At 42.4% G+C, this 19,705-nt stretch overlaps 1 protein-coding gene across 2 annotated transcripts; it reads right to left on the minus strand.

Annotated features, from left to right (window-relative positions):
* Positions 1 to 21: 21 nt before the first annotated feature.
* Positions 22 to 9,364, minus strand: birc2 (baculoviral IAP repeat containing 2). 2 transcript variants are annotated; one of them, XM_061250384.1, is made up of 9 exons: positions 9,201 to 9,364; positions 5,523 to 7,281; positions 4,689 to 4,788; positions 4,498 to 4,576; positions 4,357 to 4,405; positions 3,227 to 3,469; positions 2,563 to 2,817; positions 2,174 to 2,215; positions 22 to 1,957 (listed from the first exon to the last, which is right to left on the minus strand). In XM_061250384.1, exons 2-9 carry the CDS (start codon positions 6,454 to 6,456, stop codon positions 1,764 to 1,766), a joined length of 1,896 nt encoding a protein of 631 aa, XP_061106368.1. In that variant the 5' UTR covers positions 6,457 to 7,281; positions 9,201 to 9,364; the 3' UTR covers positions 22 to 1,763. The 2 variants fall into 2 exon arrangements, with proteins under 2 accessions (XP_061106368.1, XP_061106369.1); XM_061250385.1 differs by lacking the exon at positions 9,201 to 9,364 and adding an exon at positions 8,279 to 8,730.
* Between the last annotated feature and the right edge of the window lie 10,341 nt (positions 9,365 to 19,705).

The following is a 19,705-nucleotide window of genomic DNA, read 5'->3' on the forward strand; positions in this document are numbered from 1 at the left end:
TTGTTCAACTCCCTAAGAAAATTCCAGTGGAAAGTTTTATTCACTCAAAGACAATGCTAATTTAATTAGCATGACATAGTACAGATTAAGAGGCACTACAACAATGTATGGATGTTCGTTACATGGACATTGTCAAATGGTGGCTTAACTAACAATCACACTTTTTTCCTCAGTACTACTTTTTCAGACAGTGGTTTGCTTTGTTCTTTGAGCCCAGCTTGGGATCTTTCTTGTTTGAGCAGAAAATAATGCAGTGGTCTGCTGTTCTCCTGTTAATAAATTTCTGCTTGCAGATTTATTTTGTTAGTTTCCTTAGGATCCAAGACTGTGTGATACTATCGGAAACTGTGCAACAAAAGCCACAGCTCAGGGGAGACCATTAAGGTCTTCTCAATTCGGTTCTACATGTATTCAACCACCCATAAGAAAAGGATCCATGTACCAAAGGATCATACTTTCACATAACTTGTCAAAAAGGTCTTTTCCCAAATTCCTTCTGTCCATGCAGTCTCATGAAATAGGTTTTATTAAATCAGGAGATACTGTGGTCATCTTAAATATTGTACTTATTCCTTGAATTTGAAATTAGGTTTACATTTTCAGCATGTAAGCAACACGACAAAACACCCCTATACATAGTCACAGTTGTCAGGAACCAGATGTCAGTTAAAAATGTGAAAAGGGGCAAAAGTTGCAACTGGTCAACTTCTGCTGTTACAGCTAAGCAAAAAGAAAAACTAATTCCCATTATTGCCTGTAACCAGCCACTGCATTCACAGCACTTTAGCATTTCCCCATATTTCTTGCATGGACCACAGTGCACAACATCTGCACTGAAAACATGCAACACTTAACAGTTTCACTTCCAAAATTGCCAACCTTGATGAAGCACAAAGCAAACACCATCACCAATTTTCCTACATTGGAAAGATCTTGAACCATTCCTCCATGCAGAATCTTTTAGTAAATGTGAATTGAAAAGGGCAGTATGTAAGGAGAACCCTTGGGATATGAAGGATCCTGAATGTTGACAGAAGAGAGACCCCCTGTATAACAGAGACAGAGTGTAATATATAATGTAATATATTAATGTAGTAAGTGGTCAAGGAAAGGAGGGAAATGCCTATTTTGCCTTTGTATCCCAATTTCTTGATTCAGATCAGTAAGTATGGACACTTAAGTAAACCACATTAATGTACACAGGCAGTTAGAAAATGAATATCTAATAATTGGTTGGGAAAACACAGCATAGACAGTAAACCTCAAGACATGGAACCCCAATGCTAATGCCTAAGATCAGGCTGCTGAAGTTAAAGTAGTTAGTCCAGAGAGGTTAAACTCCAGTCCTGGAGGGCTGCAGGCTTTTTTTCTCTTTTTTTTTTCACTCTTGCAGTCAGCAGCTAATCATGCTGACATGGTGTTTTGACTCTTTAGCAAAGGTGTCTGCAACCCTTGTCCTGGTAGGCCTTAATGCCTGCCGTTTCTTTTGTTTTGAACTATAATTCAGCCACCAATTCAGTCCCAAGAGACCAGGTGAGTCAGGTTAACTGTGTAGACAAGTTGTTTCCACTGATCTGCGGATTGACAAAAAAAGAAAAAGAAAAAAAAGAACGTATACTCTGGAGTTCTCCACGAGTATGGTTGCAGACCCCAGCTTCAACCAATAAGTGACTTCGATTAAGCATTGAAGTGCTGAAATACACTGAAAAGGTGCACTGAAAGACCTCCAGGACAGGAGGTCTCATAGCCTTGGGTTACTGGGTTTAGGAGAGGAAGGTGCGCACAGTCCCCTTCACCAGGCCCCTGCAGATGGGGCACTTGCGTAGAGAGGGGGCGCATTCTTTGCACACCACCAGGTGGCCGCAAGGGATGAAGACGATATTGACCTCCTTGTCCATGCACACTTTGCACGTCCTCTCCTCCTGCAGTCTCCTCAGCTGCTCCTCCATTGGCAGATCTATATTAAAAAATTAAATAAAAAACCCAAACAAGAAACAAAAACAAAAAAAGGACCAAAAAATCACACATTTTCTTTAATGCTCATGCCTTTTTAACGCTTGGATTTGAATCTGATTCCTTTTTCTTTTTTCTTTTTATGTGCGATTTTCTACCATACAAAACAAAAAATTAAAGAAAACAGAAAAGAAAAACCTTTTCTCATGTTTGTATATACCTGAAAGATCTTGACTCGGTGATGCAGCTTCATTTGACTGGGCTGAAATTGCAGTGAGAACAACAATTAAAACACTGGTCTTCAGTTTTAATTAGCTTAAGGAGAGCAAGGACTTTCTTTGTGTGGGGCTTGGTGGCTTAGTTTTCCCAATGATTCCTTAAGCATCACCTGGTTCTCTAATTACACCAGAGCTGGGGAGTTGCCAGACCTCCAATGAACGGACCACCCCCCCAAATTTGCAGTAGTGTGCCTGTCTCCACTGAATTAAACACGGCCAGCGTCTGCAAAAATGCGTTCACAGTGATTGCGGTCAACGCTCGACACACTGGGGAACTACTTCTAGCGTTTTTCTTTTTATACCGCCTGTATTAGCAGAAAAGTTTAAATACCCATTAGTTCTCTTAAGAGGTATACGTCGTTCTTTTGGATCCAGTTGCGGAAGACCTCCGCGGCTGCATTCCCCTTGGACAACACCAGGTCTATGAGCTGGCTGGTCTGCTGCTTGACAGAAGTGCAGCTGTGGATGGCGTCATACTCTTTCTGAAGAATCACGGCCTGCTCCAGCAGGTGATCCATCAGGCTCTGAACGCTCTTCAGCCGCTGCGTAAGGGCAATGTGGTGCTTCTTCAGGAACGTGAACCCATCTAGAAAAAAAAAAGAAAAAAAAGAAAAAAAATGAGTCACCGTTATAAAGTGACTTACTTCCCTTCAGCACTAATTCCACTTTGTGTTGTCCAGTTTCCCAGAAATTTTGCTGGTACGTATAGAGTTAACATTTTTTTCAACACAGGTCTATTAATCACTGTGCTCATCTATGAAGTGGTGCAGTTTAGTCATATGGTTATGAGAAGAGGAAAACAAAGTTGGCTAAAAACGCTGGGGATTTTCCACCCCCTTCAGGGGAATTCCATGCCATTCAACACAGCAATAGGGCGTGACCGCAATGTGACCCCAAGGGGAACTCCACAGTGAGACCAAAGGCTGTGTGTTTCAATCTCATTGTGAACATGTGTGTGGGATGGTGTAGTGACAGAAACCTTGGCAGAAAACTACCTGAGGCCATTTCTTCTGCAAATCTCTCCTTCTCCTCCTCCCGCTTCTCATCCTCAGCACTCAGAAGGTCAGACACCAGCTCCTGCACAGTCTTGTAGTTCTCGCCACTGGTGAGGATCTTGCTCTGCACAGTCTGTTTGACGAGGCTACGCTCAAAGCCCATCTCAAGTGCCGACGTGACCACTGGCGTGTTCATCATAACGGCATCTTCCGACCGCTCCTCACCTGGTCCCAGGTGAACCACTGTTCAGATAAAGGCTTTGTTTCAATCTTGATTTTTAATTTCACAAGAAAAACAGGCCTTTATCATAGCTATTAGATAGAATTGATAATGTCCAACTGAGCCAAAGGCCTACCTTTTTCAAATCCGTTTCATATTTTCCATAACTACGCAATTACATTTAGAAGGATTTACACATTTCATGGGCTCATTCTTTTAAGTCAGAGCTATGTTCGGCTATATACAGTAATGACTTTCGTGAGACGAACATAGATTTTGAGGCACAACGTGTCTCGCAAAATTTAGTCTATTAAAAAGGTCATTTAAAAACTTCAAATCAAGTGACACTGAGTTGAGCACAGAAAATGGAGGTAATATAAAGGTTTTTTTAATTGCCCGATTTCCCTGAATTTCCCAAAATTTTCAAGGTTTTTAACTGTGGGGACCCAGAGAAATTCAGCAGTCTCTCAGGTTTAGTTAAATAAGGAAATGAGTTGGTTTCTTAAAATGTCTGTGATGACTAAATACACTAGCATGTGATTAATCATTTTTGGGTCATAAACTTTCCAGTAGTTTCAATATGGTTTACCTCAGGGCAGGCAGATTCATTTAGTGTGACCAGTTGACTCATATTTACCCATGAATAATTTCTGGTAAAATTAGATTAAGACTTCATTAGTTGAAGTAGCGGTTTTTCCATAAGCGTACATTTTAGTAATCAGGTAAGTACAACATGTACAACAATTCCCGTTGGTCTTTTTGCAACCACTGCTCTCCATGACGTAAGCAATGATGTTGACATAACATTGGTCCATGCAGGCTTTATTTTTACATAAACAAATCTGAATGTAAATGGATGACCCTAAAGGAAAGTTTTATTTTACCAATAACTTGAGCACATTTAACCCACCTGGTGGATCAACAAACTCCCGTGAATTGCTGTCCCCGTTTGTCAGCAGCTGCAAATGAAAGCAAAAAATATTTTGATTATTTTCCCATGACTAATTTACTTAGATTTGAAATTCAAAATTTTCCAAATGATGCAACTTGCCTGCTCGAACAGACGGGGAAATCTGGCTTGAATTTGGTGGACAAACTCTTGTCCCTTTTCCTGTAAAAGGTACTCGCACCTAAAATGATAATATGTATATAATTATTCATGCCAGAATAGGATGGATGCTTTAGAACAATACTAGTATGTGCCAATGAACAGTGGGGAGAATAAATCAATAAATAAATTACCTTGGAAACCATTTGGCATGTTCCACCCAAGGATCATCCCCCGACTCCCAGCACCTGAGTCCTCCATCGCAGCAAAAACATTTCACATCATCATTGCGCCCTGTTCAAAAACAAGACACAACAACACATACTTAAGTTACTAAAGCAGGTGATAAACAGCCCATGAAAGTGTCAACTTTGTATTGCCTGTAAAACAATGGTTATATTCCACTAGCAAACGGCTAGAAATATTTGTCTTTTAGTACACAAACAAAAACATTAACCTAATATAAATAGCGGTGTTTATGCCATCCTCATTTTGGGTCCATTGCAAAGAAATACAAAACCCTATCCCCAGAAAATGCACTTTCATTTGAACTTCCTGAACCATAATCTTAACCAAAGTGAAGAAAGTCACTATAATGAAGTATGGCTTTAAATGGCAGTTCCACTGACAATGTTTATATTTCGGAGGCATGCTTATGATATATTACAACTACCGAGTCTTCTTGGTGCTGTGTGTGTTTTCATCACCATTGTTCTCGACCAAACAGTTGAAATTTAACAAAATGCTGGGATAGTTTGAAAACGCAAGCCCGGTTTAACTGTCGGGCAATTTGACTTATTTTAGAGTTGCAAATCTCCACAGCATAACCAAAAAAATAAAGAAAACGAGCCGAAGTTTAGAAATGTTTTTTTTTTTTTTTTTAAAGTGACTAAATGGAGCGTCTATTGATGGTAAATGGCATTCAAGGAGTTAAGCACTTCATGACATTTACCGAAGTCAGTCCGTAACTTTTTCCAGTTATCCTGTTCACTCAGACAGACCAACGATCGACAGCAGACAAGCCTTACCAACATAGTAGAAGCCAGCCTTGGCCAGCTGGTCTGGCCGGACGGGTATCCTAGAGGGCCAGTTGACAAAAGTAAGCAGTCTCTCGTCACACTGCTGCATGACTGGGTTGGACACGTTGACCAGCCCGCCAGGGTTCAGAGACACGTTCTCCGCGCGGTCACCCCTGACAAAAGGGCAGTTGGGATAGTGCCTCTGGTGCTCGGACACAGCACGGTCACCAGGCTCCCAGTTACTCAGCTGGCCCCCGCAGGTGAAGCAGGCCACACGGTCACCCTGGCCCAGGGAGTAGAAGCCTGCCTTGGCCAGTTCTGCTGGGGTGATGGTAGCCAGTGTCCAATTCTGGAAGCTTTCCAGGCGGTCCTGCTCACGCCGCATGCTGGGGTTGTGGCATGTAGGCGGGCGCTGATGAGACATGTCCTCAACACCACGCGAGCTCAGGGGGCTGGTCGGGGGCACGCTGGTGAACCCCATGTTGAAATAGCCCGCCTGTTCTTCCTGCTGGCCTGAGGGAGGTACTGCAGCGGAAGTCACCACAACTGCTGTGGTGGCAGCAGGGGCTGACAGCGGCAGGACTGGAACGTTCCGGAGGGGCGAGAAAGCTGAGTGGGAGGAGGAAAGGAGGCTGGCCGTGGATGGCAGGCTCTGGATGAAGCTGCAGGACGGGGACAACTGGCGGTGCCGCTCGGTAGGGCACTCACCCGACTGCCAGTTCTCGGCCGTCACATTACAGCGGAAGCACTGGACCCGGTCCCCAACCCCTGTGTAGTAAAAACCAGCCCGCGCAAGGCTCCTTTCGGTGACCGCCACGCTCGTTGGGAACTTGGCAAAGGTGGAAATGCGAAAAAGTTCAGACGAGTTGTCATACTGTAGGTTCGCAGGTGTGCTGTTGCGACATAAGCCCACAAAGAAAGGATCATTTTGTAATATTTCCATTTTTAGGAAAAGGGAAATCTATAGAGAGGGATGCCCTTTTCAGGGAGAGAGGTTTGAATTTATCAGCCCAAGGGTGAACTTTAACACAAAAAAAACATGCCACCAGTCAGAAATACAGTGGAATATTGGTGTTTTTTTGTTGTTCAGATCAACCAAAACAATAATATAAAAAAATAATTTCTGCACTGAACTATTGTGATGGAAAATGGTGGACAATCATACCATGGAAAAATGCTACCTCAAATCAGAACAGTCTCTGTTATTGGACCATTGAAGCTGTAATAAATTATTAAAAAACAAAGCTGAACCAGTGCTCTTCCACTCCAAAACCCTGCAGCAAGTCTTGCATGGTGAAGCAAACTTTCAGCAAACTACACACTGTGGTTCTACTGTACTCTGCAGGTCCAGCACTCAGTTGAACATGGCAAGCAGGAAACTAAAAAAGTGGCAAAAATTGTTGTTATGATGCAACATATCAGCCTGGATCATTTACACAGAGACTTAATGCTTGCGAATTACCGATTGTATATGGAACAATATTCGCTAAATGTTTCAACTTATTTTGACAGACAGTGAAAATTTCACTCATTGCGGTAATGGGAGAGCTAATGGGGGATCATGAAAAAATAATAAAATGAAAAAAACTGGGCCAAAAGAAAATTTCCTGTGTTTGTCAATTCAAACCCCCCTCCCAGAACTGAGCATCCCTCACATTGAGGCTTAGATCTCCATGATAAGAATTACAAATCCCATATAGAAATTAATATGCAAATACTTTGGGGAGCAAAGGCTGCCTTTGTCAACTTCAACTCCGTCGCACAAAACCTATTGGGAAAAGTAAAAAGGTAGATGATTAATCCGAATGTAATCAATATTTTAGAGCAAGACCTACACTGTAATAAGCTATACTTATATTCAGAAGGAATAATTTCAAGTTTACAGCGATTTATAAACACGGGTCTCCTACATTGTGTTTTCTTTAAACATTTTGAGATAACAAATTTGCTTGTGTTCTTTATCTAATTAAATAGAACCAAAGTACTGGTGAAGCAATCAAATGTATTTGTTAAATTGTCAGGCTTATTGGCTACTAATCACAACAAACGTTTTTACGTTGTATTAGATGCAACCATTTTACATTGTTCTATGTCTGCTTGTTAAATTAGCCACATTATAGATAACAAAACAGTGAAATAACAGCAGCCTAAAATAAATTCAAGATGGTAGCTTCCCTGCTCTATGTCAACACTCCCAAGGACGCGCAAAAGAATGTATCATAAAAATAACACAGCTACTGGCTACTCTCGCATTGGTGTAAGACGCATACACGAACACAATAATACACCACACTTGGCCTGGTAAATAATTATTGATATCTTTGTGAAGCCTATTCCAGTGACCGTTCTAGATAGTCTTATATAATATAATTAGTAGTCTATAATCATGTCCCGAAAACGCGAAGAGGGTAATCGCATAGGTATACACGGATATACGGCAGCTAGCTAGTTGGCGAATTACAAAAGCATGCATGGTCTTGTACAACTACAGGTTGCACAGGGGCCTAACTTTCAGCACAATTTTCTTTTAAAACGCATGCACCATTTTCGAATTCGAACTGAACTGTTCTATATTTCCTCCCACTAACGCACACAAGTCCGGAAATGGCGATGTATTTGCCAGCAAACTCCATTTGCTGTTTCGCAGGTTACAGCCTACAAATACATGGTTAACCAGCTCTGATCGATTTTGAATATAGTATTCCCAAACGTTGTGATATTTTCAGTTAAGTCTGGCCATACGAAAAAAAGAGAAACATAGCTACCTTTCGAAGAGAGTTATGCGTACACAGGGCGTGCCGTTTAAAGAAAATCAGTATGGACATATATGGGCAATATAAAATGGCTTCAAGTCCAACTTCCATCCGGAAGTGCATAAACCATAACGCCAGATAAAGGGAACTGGCTGGATTAATACAATTATCTTAGTGTCGAACGAGGTTCTTTTTTCCCTGCCAACACGAAAGTTCTCGAAATATTTTACATAGGTTGTATTAAGCCTAATAATACACACACATATGTATAAGTTGATTGTGCTTGCTTCTGAGTGTGTAACTACCTACCGATAAAACCTGCGCAACCAGTCAGGCGAGTTGTATTACTCATGAGTCATGATATTGTCGTTTCCTAGACACGACATTTGTTTTCCCCTACAATTTCCGTGTCATCAACAAAATACGTTTGTTTTTAATATTCGCCGAAATTCAAAATTTTATTAGCACATTAGCCAGCTAACCATAAACTCGAAGACTCAATGGGAAATAAAAGCGAATGATATAATTAACACAACCACTGTTCTCGCCACGTAACGTTACAAAAACCTAAAACCAAATAAGATAAGGAAATAAAAAAGGATTGAAAACCTGTGTCTCTGTTAAGAGAGCTTGAATATGGTACAAGGGTTGGTCTTCTTATAGCTAGTAGTCTATAAAAAGCAAATAACGTGTTGAAGAGTTATTGAGATTTGAAGAGCCGAATGTCTGGCAAGCAAGTTATGAAAAAACGAACCATATTCAACGAAGCTCAACGCGATATGAAGGAGAGGTTCGATTTGTTATTGTATAAATTAGTAAGCTATCGAACGTTAGCATTTATTATAAAACACAGCTAACAGTATGCAACACATAAAATAAACAACAAATAAATTAGCTATAACCTAACCTTACGTTTTATTAAAATGTAACTTACCCAACCTTTGCCAGCAAAATGTATACACAGAGTAATGTAGCTCAATGGCTACGTTAGTCTCGAACGTTCCAGGGGAAACTGCTTAACTAGTATTCCCGTAAATTAAGTTAGTTCAGTCGTATACTCTTGACTTAACTGAGGGGGATTTCCATTGACGTTAGTACTTCCCTTCCAGGAAGAGTATCCGGAAGTAAAAAAAATACAGTCCACTCCAAAAGTAGTGGAACAGCAAGGTCAAATCCTTGTTTTTGCTATACGCTGAAGACAATTGAGTTTGAGGTCAAAAGATCCGATGGGATGACAAATCGCAATTTCAGCTTTTATTTCTTGGTATTTGTATCCAGATTTGTTAAACAATTTAGAACATATCACCATTTATATCAGACCATCACATTTTTTAGGTGAGCAAACGTATTGGAAAATGTGACTGACGGGTGTTTCTTGTTGCCCAGATGTGTCCTGTTAGATCGGTTTAACAAAAAATAAACATATAATGTTTTAGCCTTGGGTTTTGCCTGTGAAGACTGCATTTGTGTTAGATAAACCATCATGAAGACCAGAGAGCTGTTTTTGGGAGAAAAGCAAGCCATTTTAAAGCTTAGAAAAGAGGGGAAATCCATTGCAAAAACATTGGGGATAGCTGTAGGGGAAAATTCACAGAACAAAAGATCTTCCTCCTAAAAGCATGATAAACAATCACAAGTCAAAATCAGACTCAACCTTGATGAGCAGGCTGGTTCCTCCAAAACTCTTGACAATGTATGCTAAAAGTGTATTAATATATCCATATTAAAGTATGATATGTACCCTGTATAGTTTCAAACTGATTAACTGCTAAATTGTGCTAGAATTACACAGTGAACCCATCTTGAACTATGTGGACAGTCAAGGACTGATATGACTTTACAGCTGGTTTCTCCGGGACTCTATGTTTTATGCCAGAAGTGTATCTATATGCAAGTGACTTATAATCAATATATCCCATGTACGCTGCTTGTTATCAAATCAAATGACTCTAGAACATTAATTATAGCTGAGCTTATGAAAACGCAAGAAACCACAGTGACAACTGTTGAAATGAGTGCAAAGAATGCAACATACATTTACTCACTTAGAAGAGAATAATTAATCAAATGTTTAGTATGTCTGTATATTTTCAATGATTTACTGCTGATAAGTTTGTGTTAGAAGTGCATAAGTGACCCATGTGTAATCTAAAGTTGAGTAAAATAATTCATATGAAGTGGAAAGTACCAAAAATTATTATTATGCTGCAAAAAGTACCAAAAACGATCTATAGGTCGTACAAAGTTCTGGAAAACACTATATAGTGAATAGCACCGTGTTTTATATGATTTGTAGGGGAAAATTCACAGAACAAAAGATCTCCCTCCTAAAAGCATGATAAACAATCACAAGTCAAAATCAGACTCCACCTTAGTGAGCAGGCTGGTTCCTCCAAAACTCTCGACTCTCTATGTACCCTGAATAGTTTCAAACTGATTAACTGCTAAATTGTGCTAGAATTACACAGCAGCCAGCTGGGGGGGAGGCGTCTCGAACTGTCAAGGACACGGGCAGAGCAAGATATGACTGTACAGCTGATTTCCCCGGGACTCTCAATGTTTTATGCCAGAAGTGTATCTATTTGACCTAGAACATTAATTATAGCTGAGCTTATGAAAACGCAAGAAACCACAGTGAAAACTGTTGAAATGAGAGCAAAGAATGCAAAGAATGAAATGTACATTTACTCCCTTAGAAGAGAATAATTAATCAAATGTTTAGTATGTCTGTATATTACAAAAGTACATTAGAAGTGAATATTAATGAAATGTTTAGTTTGTCTGTATATTTTCAATGATTACTGCTGCGTAGTTTGTCTTATGAAAGCGAAAGATACAGAGTGACGTGTATGGATGACGTGTGTGTTAGAGGGGGGGCATCCAGAACTTTATGAGGTCTGGTAGTTTGCCAAGAGCAGGTGCGGGGTGAAGTGAGGACAGGGGGAATCCTGAACTTTGTTCGTAGTTGGCAGAATGCCCTGAACTTTGTACAGAGTTGGCAGAGCATAAGGACCATTGGCAATTTGCCACAATGACGTTGTGGGAGGAGCATTGGGAGGAGTTACGATAAGAACAGTGTGGGTGATTTGCCAGAATGAGGTTTGAGGAGTTGTAGGTGGAGTAACTGTGTATAAAATGGGTGTAAAAATGACAGTCGGGGTTCTGTTCTGGAGAACTGTTCCGGCTTTATGCGCTGCTGCTAATAAAGTCAGATTTTCCTGAAGAACTTGCTGCCGTGGTGTCGTCTTTTCCCCCGTGAAGATGTTTTTCAACAAATTGAAGATTTGGACTCTGTCGTTTCCTAGACACGACAGATTCCTATGTTAATGATTCCATTTTGTTAAAAATACAGCCTACAAAGCAAGATGTATGTAATAAAATCCTTTTTTGTTTTGGAAATCAATAGGGCAATTCGCCACGATGGTTTCAGAACCGAGAAGGTAGCGCTGCCAAGTCAGCTGATGGATTAGGAGGAGTTAAGATAAGAACAGTGTGGGTGATTGGCGAGAATGAATAAAATGGTGTATAAAATGGGTGTAAAAATGGCAGTCCAGGCCCATGTTTTTGGTCCGGCTTCATGCACTTGTGCTAAATAAAGTCTGATTTTCCTGAACAGCCGTGGTGTCTTTTCCCTTGTGAAGATGTTTTTCGACAAATTGGAGATTCCTAGACACGAAATAGCAGACAGACACCATACATTGTTGGAAAACATGGAAGGCAAGTCCACTACAGCCGACCCCCCCAAAGCATCTCACTTTGTTTGGTCAATCTACAACCCTATCTGGCCCCCAATCCTGTGAAATGTACCTCTTTGATCAGTACCTCTCGGTTATATCCTCTACCCCCTCCCTCAACCCCTTTCCCCACACATTGTTTTACCTCCCCACCAGATCTAATCACTTTACCCCTTCACCAGATCTAATCACCCCCTCCCCACTCCTGTGATGTGTTTTAATTTATGACAATGGCCATTTGTTCCACTGTCTCCATTGAGGGACAGGGTATAAGTGTTGACATTCTCCCTTATTTGCTAGTTCTTGTTGATCTGTACTTGGGGAACAGAACCATTAGTTCCTCTACTATATTCAACAATCTATTTGAAACAAAGACGTACCTGCATTCATTTTTCTACTCACAATCGTATGGAGGAATACATTTCACTCAACATGTCGACCGAGGGAAACAACAGCAGTTGATGACAGAAACATTGTGAGCTGTGAAAAGAAAAACCCCAAAACATCAGTCTGTTACACCACAAACAATCTCTATAGGGCAGGGGTGAAGGTATCTAAATCAACCATTTGAAGAGAGCAGCAATATAGAGGCTTATCACAAGATGCAAACCACTCATCAGTACTAAGAATTGGAAGGCAAGATTACAATTTGCAAATAAGTACAGAGATGAGCCACAAAAGTTGTGGAACCAAGTTTTATGGACTGATGATCTCTACCAAAGTGATGGAAGCAAGGATCTGCTCATGATCACGAACATACAAGCTCATCTGTGAAGCACGGTAGAGGCAGTGCCATGGCTTGGGCTTGCATGGCTCCTTCTGGAGTGGGCTCACTAATCTTTATTGATGATATAACTCTTGATGGTAGCAGCAGGATGAATTCAGAAGTCTACAAAAACATCCTGTCTGCCAACTTACGGAGAAATGTGTCCAAACTAACTGGGAGGAACTTCATCATGCAGCAAGACAATGACCCAAAAAACACTTCATTTGTGGAAAAAAGGTTTTAGGCTGGCTATCAAGTCAACCATCAGACCTTAACATTACATTACATTATTGGCATTTGGCAGACGCTCTTATCCAGAGCGACGTACAACAAAGTGCATACCCATAACCAGGGATAAGTTCGCTGAAAGACCCTAGAGGGAAGTACAATTTCAATTGCTACCTGTACAACAAAGATAAGGACAAGGGCCAATTTTTTTTTTTTTTTTTTGAACAAACAAACAGCAAAAGTGACCAAAGTTAACTATCCAAACACTGCTTACCTAGCCAACTAAAAATACCGATACACAAAGCAAGTCACAGAGACAACAATTAAGGTTCACAGGGAGGTAGGGAGGGATGGGGAGAGGTGCTGCTTGAAGAGGTGTGTCTTCAGCTTGCGCTTGAAGGTGGGGAGAGATTCTATAGTTCTGACCTCAACGGGGAGTTCGTTCCACCACCGTGGAGCCAGAACAGACAGTAGTCGTGAGCGTGAGGTGGAGGTTCTGAGAGGGGGAGGTTCCAAGCGGCCTGTGGAGGCTGAACGAAGAGGTCTGGCAGGGGTGTAGGGTCTGATGATTTTTTTCAGATAAGCTGGGGAAGACCCTTTAACTGCTTGGAAGGCTAGCACCAATGTTTTGAATTTGATGCGAGCCATGACAGGCAGCCAGTGGAGGGAAGTAAGCAGGGGGGTGACATGTGAGTATTTGGGAAGGTTGAAGACCAGACGAGCTGCTGCATTCTGGATGAGTTGGAGGGGTCTGATGGCGGACGCTGGGAGGCCAGCCAAGAGGGAATTGCAGTAGTCCAGGCGGGACAGAACCATCGCTTGGACCAGGAGCTGGGTCGAGTAGGGGGTGAGAAAGGGGCGGATTCTCCGTATGTTGTATAGGAAGAACCTGCAAGACCGGGTCACCGCCGCAATGTTCTCGGAAAGGGACAGTCTGCTGTCCATCACCACGCCGAGGTTCCTTGCACTGGGTGGCGGCGTGAGTGTGGTATCCCCGAGGGAAATGGAGAGATCCAGATGGGGAGAGGTATTAGCAGGGATGAATATCATTTCAGTTTTACCTGGGTTGAGCTTTAGATGGTGGTTGTCCATCCAGCTCTGGATGTCCCTCAGGCAAGCAGAGATACGGGCTGAAACCTGCGTATCAGACGGCGGGAACGAGACGAAGAGTTGGGTATCGTCCGCGTAGCAGTGGTAGGATAGCCCATGTGCAGTGATCACAGGGCCAAGGGAGCGAGTGTAAAGAGAAAAAAGAAGCGGGCCAAGGACTGAGCCCTGGGGAACTCCTGTGGCGAGGGGCCGAGGTGTCGATACCGAACCAGCCCAGGCAACCTGGAAGGAGCGACCAGAGAGGTAGGACTCAATCCAGTCCAGGGCTGTGCCACAGATGCCCGTTGCTGACAGGGCAGACAGGAGGATGGAGTGATCCACAGTGTCGAAGGCAGCAGAGAGATCTAGAAGAATGAGAACAGAGGAGAGGGAGGCTTCTCGTGCGGCATGGAGTGACTCACTGACGGAGAGGAGCGCAGTCTCTGTCGAGTGGCCCGATCTGAAGCCAGACTGATGGGGGTCTAGCAGGTTGTTGTTAGAAAAGAAGGAAGAAAGTTGAGTAGAAGCGGCTCGTTCTATAGTTTTAGAAAGGAAAGGAAGAAGAGAATCCCGGGCGGTAGTTCTGGATGATGGAGGGATCCAGGGTAGGCTTTTTTAGCAGCGGAGTGATGTGGGCCCTCTTGGAGGATGCCGGAAAACAGCCGGAAGACAGGGAGGAGTTGACAAGGGAGGTGACAAATGGGAGAATGTCAGGTGCGATAGTTTGGAGAAGAGGGGATAGGGTCAAGGGCACAGGTTGTAGGGCGGTGGCAGAGCAGGAGTTGAGAAACATCAGAGTCTGTAAGGGGGGAGAAAGTGGAAAAGGAAGGGATGGGCCTAGAGGGGGGGAAGGGCACAGTGAGGGAGGCGGTGATTGTAAAGGATCTGCGGATGACTGTGACCTTCTCATCGAAGAAATCAGCAAAGTCATCAGCAGCGAAGGAGGACTGAGGACGAGGAGGCGGTGCGTTGAGGAGAGAGGAGAAAATGGAGAAAAGTTTCCGGGGGTTAGAAGCGGAGTTCTGAATTTGTGTTTGATAGTATTTTGCTTTGGCGGCAGTGACATCGGAAGAGAATGCCGCCAGGAGAGACTGGTAAGTCATGAGGTCTGAAGCGTCTCTGGATTTCCCCCACTTCCTCTCCGCTGCGCGGAGGCTGGCCCTGGAGGTACGGAGGGTGTCAGATATCCAAGGACTGGGAGGGGATGTGCAAGGTGGCTTTGAGACAGGGGGACAGAGAGAGTCAAAGGCGGAGGAGAGAGATGAAAGGAGGGTGGCAGATGCAGAGTCAGCGGGGAGTTTGGAGAAGGATTCGAGAGGGGGGAGTGAGGCGGTGACGGTGCTGGCAAAGGAAGAGGGTGAGAGGGAGCGGAGGTTACGGCGGGCTGAGGAAGTGTGGGTGGGAGGAGGGGGAGGAGGAGATGAAGTGGTGATCAGATGTATGCAGAGGGGAAACCGTGAAATCGGAGCATGAGCAGTTCCTCACAAAGACAAGGTCTAGGACATTGCCCGCCTTGTGGGTTGGAGGAGAGTGTTGCAGGGAGAGGCCGAAGGAGTGGATTAGCGGTAGGAAGGCAGCAGACTGGGAGGCTTCTAGGTGGATGTTGAAGTCTCCAAGGAGAATCAGTGGGGTGCCATCCTCAGGGAAGGAGCTGAGAAGGGTGTCTAGCTCATCAAGGAAGTTTCCCAGGGGCCCTGGAGGACGGTAGATAACTGCAATGAAAAGGTTAGTAGGGTAGGATACTGCAACAGAATGGAATTCAAAAGTGGATATGGACAGGTCAGAGAGGGGGAGAACAGAGAATTTCCATGAGGGGGAAATTAAAAGACCAGTACCACCGCCACGGCCGGAAGGCCGGGGAGTGTGCGAGAAGGAGAAGGAGGGTGAGAGGACAGCGGGAGTGGCGGTGTTGTCAGGTGTGATCCAGGTCTCCGTGAGGGCAAGGAATTGTAGGGACTGGAGGGAGGCATACGCAGGGATGAAGTCAGCCTTCCGAGTGGCCTTAACTCAAGTGAGCATGCTTTTCACCTCCTGAAGAGGAGATTGAAAGGACAAACCCCCCAAAACTCAAAGAGGCTGCAGTAAAAGCCTGGGAAAGCATCACAAAAGAAGAATGCAACAGTTTGGTGATGTTAATGGGTCCCAGACTTGATGCAGTTATTGTAAGCAAGGGATATGCTACCGAATATTAAGTGTTTATTTACTTTCATTTACTTAAATACTCTCTGTTCCAATACTTTCGCTCACCTAAAAATTGGGTGGTCTGATACCAAAGGTGTTATGTTCTAAGTAGTTTAAAGGTACAAAAGGTAATTTCGGACTTCGGTCAAGAGAGGAATAGCAGCAACAAACACCTTCAAACCACAACCCTGTTTATCCCTCCCCCTTCTCTGGAAACATGCTGATGTTGAAAGCCATTGGCAGTGGCAATTAGAATCAATTTTCAACTAATGAGCTTGAATTATGGTACAGTTAGGAAGGGATATACAATGGTCTTGTAACAATGTTTTAACACAAAAATCTTACTTATTGTACCTTTAACACATCTAGCTGTAAATACCAGGAAATAAAAGCTGAAATTCTGAACTCTTGTCTCGTGTTCATCTTTTTATCTTGAACCCAAATGTATTCAGTGTATTGCCAAAACAAAGGAATTGGCCTTGCTGTTCCAATACTTTTGGAAGGCACTGTCGCTATAAACGGAGCTTCACAATGTAAGGGGGCACAATAAAGTCATTACAACAACAACAAAAAAAAAAAACATTTGAAAGGAAACTTTATGACGACAGAGCAAATACACAATACATATTAATGACTGATATAACATTTCTGTTGTTTTACCTTCTTCAATTTGAGGGAGGATAAGTTGTTTTTTAATTTGTTTATAAGAAGAAAAAGAGGGCTTAACATTGTACCATTTACATATATATGAATATGATATTTACCCATCAGGGTTGGAACAAAGGTAAGTTGTTTATTTTAATGCTGCAGCCCGCCTGATCACCAGTCAGCCAAGGTCGGCTCATATCACCCCACTCCTCATTGGCCTCCACTGGCTTCCTATTGCTGCACGCATCCGATTCAAGGCCCTAGTGTTGGCATTTCAAGCTGCCCCACCTTACATACAATCCTTAATCACTCCCTACTCCCCAGCTAGACCACTCTGGTCTGCCAGCTCTGGTCGCTTTATGGTTCCCTCACTACGAGCACCTGGCGGTCGAGCTGCACGTTCACGCCTGTTTTTCGTTCTGGGCTCCTCAGTGGTGGAATGACTTGCATTGTCAGGACAGCAGAATCCCTCCCCCTATTTCGACGCAAAAAAAAAAAATGCAGAAGGGAGAATATCTTTATTAGGCTTTGGGAGGAGAGTTATAAGACCTGTTCTCATTGTGGGCGATAAACTGAATTTATTTATGCATTCCACAAGGAAGCTATGTAATAAAAGTCCAATATCTGACCAAAAGTGTTTAAAGAACTCAATAGTCAGTCCATCCATTCCTGGGGATTTCCGATTAGCCATTTGAATATATTCCCTATAATTGTCATCTATCTGTATTCTATGGTCATCTAACGTGATGAATAGTGAAGCACAATCTGAGGCAGAGTAATAAGATTTTGCTGAATTGATGATGTTTTGATGTTCTGATAAGTGGCCATTTATTAACAGAAGTAGGAGGTATACTTGTAGCCATATGGCTTGAAATACAAAGCAAAGCATAAACACTCATTTAGCCTTGTCAGTGTAAGAGCTATCAATTTGAATCAGAAGAGATTTCACTTATCCTGCTCCAGTTTCTTCTGTTGTGCCAAATTATTTGACATTTCAACAGCTATTTGCTTAGCCCTAAATTTAAACCGTTTCCATTTATTCATTGAGGGCATTTCTAACATCGTAACTTAATTTTAAAGGACTTCACTCTGTTCCAAAAAAACTTTATAATTAAGTAGCTAAATTATTATTACATTTCCAATGGGATCTAATAGTAGTCACATTCTTAGAGTTAGATACATGCAATGATATGTAAAAAGCATGTGTAAAAAAATATGTGTTAAAGGAGTAGCAGCAATGTCACAGTTTTTTGCCTGCATTGCCTGTTTCCAAATGCACTAAACTATGTATATTTTAGAATATTAGGATTTGCTATTGTCCTGTCTGCCATTATATCGTGATTATAGCTACAGTGGCCATGACAAGGAAGCTGATCTTGCCATTCATCTGGCACAATATTGAAGTCTCTACCCACATGATCTGTTACATTAACAAATACCCCATCCCTCTTTCAGTGAGCATAAATCTAACAATTGCCGTATATTACACTTAACCCTTAACCCTGCATTGCTCCAGGGGAGGATTGTCTCCTGCTTAGTCTAATCAATTGTACGTCGCTCTGGATAAGAGCATCTGCCATATGCCATTAATGTAATGTTATTTTGTTTATGAGCAATTATACATCCTTAACGATGAAACAAAATCATTAAACCAGAGTCTGAAGATCCGTGACTAAAATAAACAACATCCCCACAATTCTGTCTCCAGAAATTTGTGTCCATATCTGTGGAGTGAGTCTCTTGCAACAATATACAGTTCATTTTTTGTTCTTTATAAAATTTAAACTTTATTCTTGATGCCCTTTATTAGGGGTGTGAAGCAGAGATGGGTACTCGAGTCACACTTGAGTTGCACATACACAGACTCCAGACTTGACTCGGACTCGTCCAAAAATGACTTGAGACTCGACACGGACTTGTCAATAAGGACTGGCCTTTGAGTTTAAATAATTCAGGCACACCAAGCCAAACAAAATGATTGCAACTAGCAAAATGTGGAGAATTAAAATAAAAGATGCAGGAGGATGTCAAATTTCAACAGACATTTGAAAACTCATATGGAAAGGTAAGTCAGTTTACCAGCACCGGAGCTGATCGCTGATCGCTGTTCACTGTTGCGTTAACATAACTTGCGTTTCAGATTCAGCATAGCTAATGTTCATGTCACCGTTTAATCGTCACAACAGAAGCACATATTTTCTTATTTTGTTGACTGCCAAATTGTAGCAGTATTGGCTTGCATTTCAAATGCTTGATCTTGAAAAGCGTATGGTACAGTAACAATAAAACAAACTTCTTCAGGTTGGCTGGAAAAGCCCCATACATTTTCATTGTCAACGTACTTCATGCAAGCAGCTGGGTTTTCAGTAAAACTGATATATTTAGTCACTGATATGTTTATCCATGGCCTTGTTTCAGGAACCGAGAGGGAGAACAGGCAACCTCTGGGGGGCATGGTGGCAGGAAGGAAATCGATGCTGCAGTCATAGGGGCGATATGGCATTTGGCGAAGGTTGTGATAGACGAGCGGCACATTGGAGAGGTCAGTAGGTGCCTCCCCGGTGTGCAGAACAGGGGTAGACACTTCATGACGTAGAAGATTGATGATTATGGCTTACAGCTAAAATATTTGAATATTACATAAGTATATAAAAAGTATTTGTAACACAGAAATGTCGACCTTCTGAAAAGTATTTATGGACTCAATACTTGGTCGAGCAATCATGGGGAAGACTGCTATCTTAACAATTGTCCAGAAGATACCCATTGACACCCTCCACAAGGGGAATAAGC

Source organism: Conger conger, chromosome 7 (assembly GCF_963514075.1).
Source record: "Conger conger chromosome 7, fConCon1.1, whole genome shotgun sequence".
Lineage (NCBI taxonomy): Eukaryota > Metazoa > Chordata > Actinopteri > Anguilliformes > Congridae > Conger > Conger conger.

Excerpts from the sequence above, each read along its gene's own strand:
- birc2 (XM_061250384.1), bottom strand. The coding sequence starts at position 6,456 with ATGGAAATATTACAAAATGATCCTTTCTTTGTGGGCTTATGTCGCAAC. Across the intron at positions 4,577-4,688 it reads CATGCCAAATGGTTTCCAAG|GTGCGAGTACCTTTTACAGG; the intron begins GTAATTTATTTA and ends TTATCATTTTAG. Across the intron at positions 4,406-4,497 it reads TTCCCCGTCTGTTCGAGCAG|CTGCTGACAAACGGGGACAG; the intron begins GCAAGTTGCATC and ends TTTCATTTGCAG.